This window comes from Austrofundulus limnaeus, unplaced genomic scaffold (genome assembly GCF_001266775.1).
Source record: "Austrofundulus limnaeus strain Quisiro unplaced genomic scaffold, Austrofundulus_limnaeus-1.0 Scaffold48, whole genome shotgun sequence".
In the NCBI taxonomy this organism is placed as follows: Eukaryota; Metazoa; Chordata; class Actinopteri; order Cyprinodontiformes; family Rivulidae; genus Austrofundulus; species Austrofundulus limnaeus.
The window spans coordinates 1,015,331-1,018,586 of record NW_013952450.1 but is presented as its reverse complement, the minus strand read 5'-3'; the positions used below and the strand labels follow the sequence as shown (position 1 = coordinate 1,018,586).

The 3,256-nt window shown below is 43.5% G+C and overlaps 1 protein-coding gene across 2 annotated transcripts in view; it reads right to left on the bottom strand.

Annotated features, from left to right (window-relative positions):
- The window catches only part of anks3 (ankyrin repeat and sterile alpha motif domain containing 3), a gene marked incomplete in the record, with an annotated part of 6,553 nt that extends 3,921 nt beyond the window's left edge, over positions 1 to 2,632 (bottom strand). The window contains 8 exon segments of one of the 2 annotated variants that reach the window (XM_014008171.1): positions 235 to 360; positions 442 to 603; positions 710 to 827; positions 929 to 1,010; positions 1,092 to 1,213; positions 1,788 to 1,986; positions 2,062 to 2,230; positions 2,544 to 2,632. In XM_014008171.1, the coding sequence (XP_013863625.1) occupies positions 235 to 360; positions 442 to 603; positions 710 to 827; positions 929 to 1,010; positions 1,092 to 1,213; positions 1,788 to 1,986; positions 2,062 to 2,228 (976 nt within the window). 2 annotated transcript variants of the gene reach the window in all.
- Positions 2,633 to 3,256: the final 624 nt, after the last annotated feature.

The window sequence follows — 3,256 nt, the reverse complement described above, 5'->3', positions numbered from 1 at the left end:
CGCTCACACCGAGGACCTATCCACGTCATCATTTACCCAGAATGCTTTGTGTGTAAATAAAATGGCTCAGTCCATGTAATATATTTTAAAACTTTTAGTTTAAAAATTATAAAAAACTAAACATCGTACAGTATTTTTATAGTCTTTATTTTACAGTTAAAATTTATGTTTATTAAATAAAGTCTAATGTTACAACTAATCATGCATCCCTTTAAGGCCAAGGCTGCGTCTCACCCCTGCTGCTGTGGCTCTGACCGTCCAGCTCATTGATCGGTGAGGTCACGTCTCTGCAGCAGATGCCTTCTCCCCGTTCTCCGACGTCGCCGAACGTCACGTAGCCCGGCGGCACGGCGGGAGGTCCTGTGGAGATCGACGTTACCGTCCGCTGTCCGACACGCAGCATCGGAAAACACGACACGTACAGAAATGATGGGCTCGCACCACGTGACCCACCGTGCGGCTTGCCGGCTCCTCCCACTCTGAACTTGGCGATGGCCTGAGGCCCGTCGTGGATGCTGGCGCCTTTAGCCCGGCTCCGGCCGGGCCGAGCCCTCGGCGGCGCGCCGTCCGAGTCCTCCGAGGAGCTCAAATCTTCAAAGTGACCTGACGAGTCGGAGCACGCAAATTGAACAAAAGCATCCTTTCAGAAAGCGAGAAGCTGAAATGGAACTGAGGTTTGCTGAAAAAGTGGAGACATTCCATCGATCACCTGGTTTGTTTCTTGGAGAACGCGAGTCGATGAGGCTGACGATCTTAGTGTAGCCATAAATCATGGCGAGGGCCCGAGCACTCTCTCCTTTGGAGTTACGATCGTCGACTTTAACTTTCTAGAAACAAATCAAAGGCAAAAAAAAAACTAAAATAAATTCAGTTTAGTCTGTGTCCGGTTCAGGCTGGTCAAATGTCAAAGTGTTTAACATCCACTCACATGATCCAGGAGGTACTGAACAATAATTTCATGTCCGGAAGCTGCAGCCTCCATCAGGGGAGTGAAGCCAGACCCTGGCTCCCTGTCGATAGAAGATTATTAAATAAAACCAATCAGAAAACTATATTTATAGACGTTTTCAAACGTACATAAAGATACTCACTTAACTGTGGCGTCAGCGTTGTTATCGAGCAGAAACTTGACCATCTGTTGGTGGCCCGTACTCGTGCAGTGAAACAGAGCCGTCCAGCCTCGATAGTCCTTCAGCTCCAAATCTGCACCTTGCTTGTTGGGTTAAAGAAGAMACAAGCCCCTGAAGCAGTGTTTCCCAAAGTTGGGGTCGGGACCCAAAGTGGGGCCCCAAAACTATTTTCTGAATTAATCACATTTTGCCTTAGTTGTTACAAAGGAGTGAGGTTTAAAATGGATAAATGTAGTATAAAAATATTGTTACTTTGCCCATGTTTTGTTGACCTGATACAAATGTTTATCATCCAAAAATAGCTGGGGGCACAGGTCTCTGTTGTTGTTATTTTGTGGGTCAAAAGCTGAAAAGTTTGGGAACCACTGCCCTGAAGGATACTAAAACGTCACTCCCATTAAATAAGAAGTAATTTCTGTTTATAGAACACCTTTCTGACTCGGGATCATCATATCCTCACCTGAACCTCTTTATTCAAGAACTATCACGGGTTGTTTGCCAGCAAGTTCAACTGCTTCTATGTGTTTTCATTTTTACGCTGCTGTGCAGATCATCTTCCAGCATGACGGAGCAACATTGACGTTTAGTCAAAGCGGTCTATAATGTTTAAAAGCAACCGTGCAGACAGTCACCTGGACTGGACTTCTGCTCTCGTACCTGAAGCAGGAAGTATGCGATGCTTTCATTCCCACAGCTCGCCGCCAGCATCAGTGGAGTGAGCCCTTTAGATGTGGTGGCATTTACATCCACACCCGCCTCCAGCAGGAGATTGGCAATGTTATCATGTCCAATGTAAGCTGCATACATGAGGGGGCTCCATCCTCCTATGTTTTTGGCATCCAGGTTCACCTCGCCCCTAAATAAACAATCACATATCTTGAGAGGACACCAGCAGCTCTCTGATTAGGGTTTTATGTTAAAAACAGCCTACTTTTTGATGCACTCGGCCACCACGTCGTATTGTCCGATGGAGCAGGCGGTGTGGAGGTCCAGGGGGACATCCAGCTCCTCGGGTCGCAGCAGGGAGTCCCCCAGCCACAGGGAGAGGCTGGACCCCAGCTGCTCGGACTCACTGGCCTCATCACTTAACTCGGACATCTCTGCTCCTCAAAAGGGGACAAAAACACCTCTATAAAACCTCCAAACCACAGTTTGGACTTTCACAGTTTATCTAGATAAACAGAAAACAGCAAAACCCAGTAAATAATATAGAAAAAGCTAAAATAAACTAACTTCAGTTTTTCTGAGCCGTGATTAGCCGCACAGCTGGTGTGGATTTAGCTTAGCGGCGAAAACTTTTCTCTCTCCAGCTGAAAACTACATCTGTAGTCTGCTTCATRAAGTCTTATAAAAGCAGCACATGTTAAACAATGTTTCCCGGTGGAGAATTGAGTAATAAGTTTAAAAACTCACAGCCAGCAAGCAGATCGTTTCAGCTGCGGACCAAACTTTCCGTGTTTTGTGTGTCACAGTCATTTGTGCTCGACTGGAAACACACTCCGCCCAGTGGTCGGAAACGCTCATGGGGAAAAAAAAGTAGCATCTAGAGCAGAGCTTCTCAAACTGCATGGAGAACAATGAACTAATAAAACAGACATAATAAACTTAATAAATATATCTTCATGGCATATAGGGGTTGAAATGACAATAAATTATCTTTGAAAACAGCAGTGTTTGAGTTGGTCCCTGCACTTATTTTTGCCCAGACCCAAATGGCTTGAGAACTCCTGATCTAGAGAATAAACTATKTAACATGTCATTTTATGGCATCTTCTCCTTTTTTTAATCAAGTTTGGTACATCTTATTTTATTCACATTAGAATATAGTACACATATAAAATGTTTAAAACAATTTAGTTGGATAAACTCTTCCTCTTTAGTATGGAGGCTGACTTTGTAGTTTCTTTTAGTATAAATAGCTGACGAGTATCATAATCCACTGTAAATTACATATTTATGATGTTTATACATTTTGCACAACCTTCCAACAGCATTCTATAGATGTTTAATTTTTATTACCAGGCWATGGCTTAAAACCTAAAGCTGTAGTTATGAATCTTTATAGCAGCTGGAAACATGAAGATAAACAGTTAAAAATAAACATTAAAAAAACTACATTTTTAGTC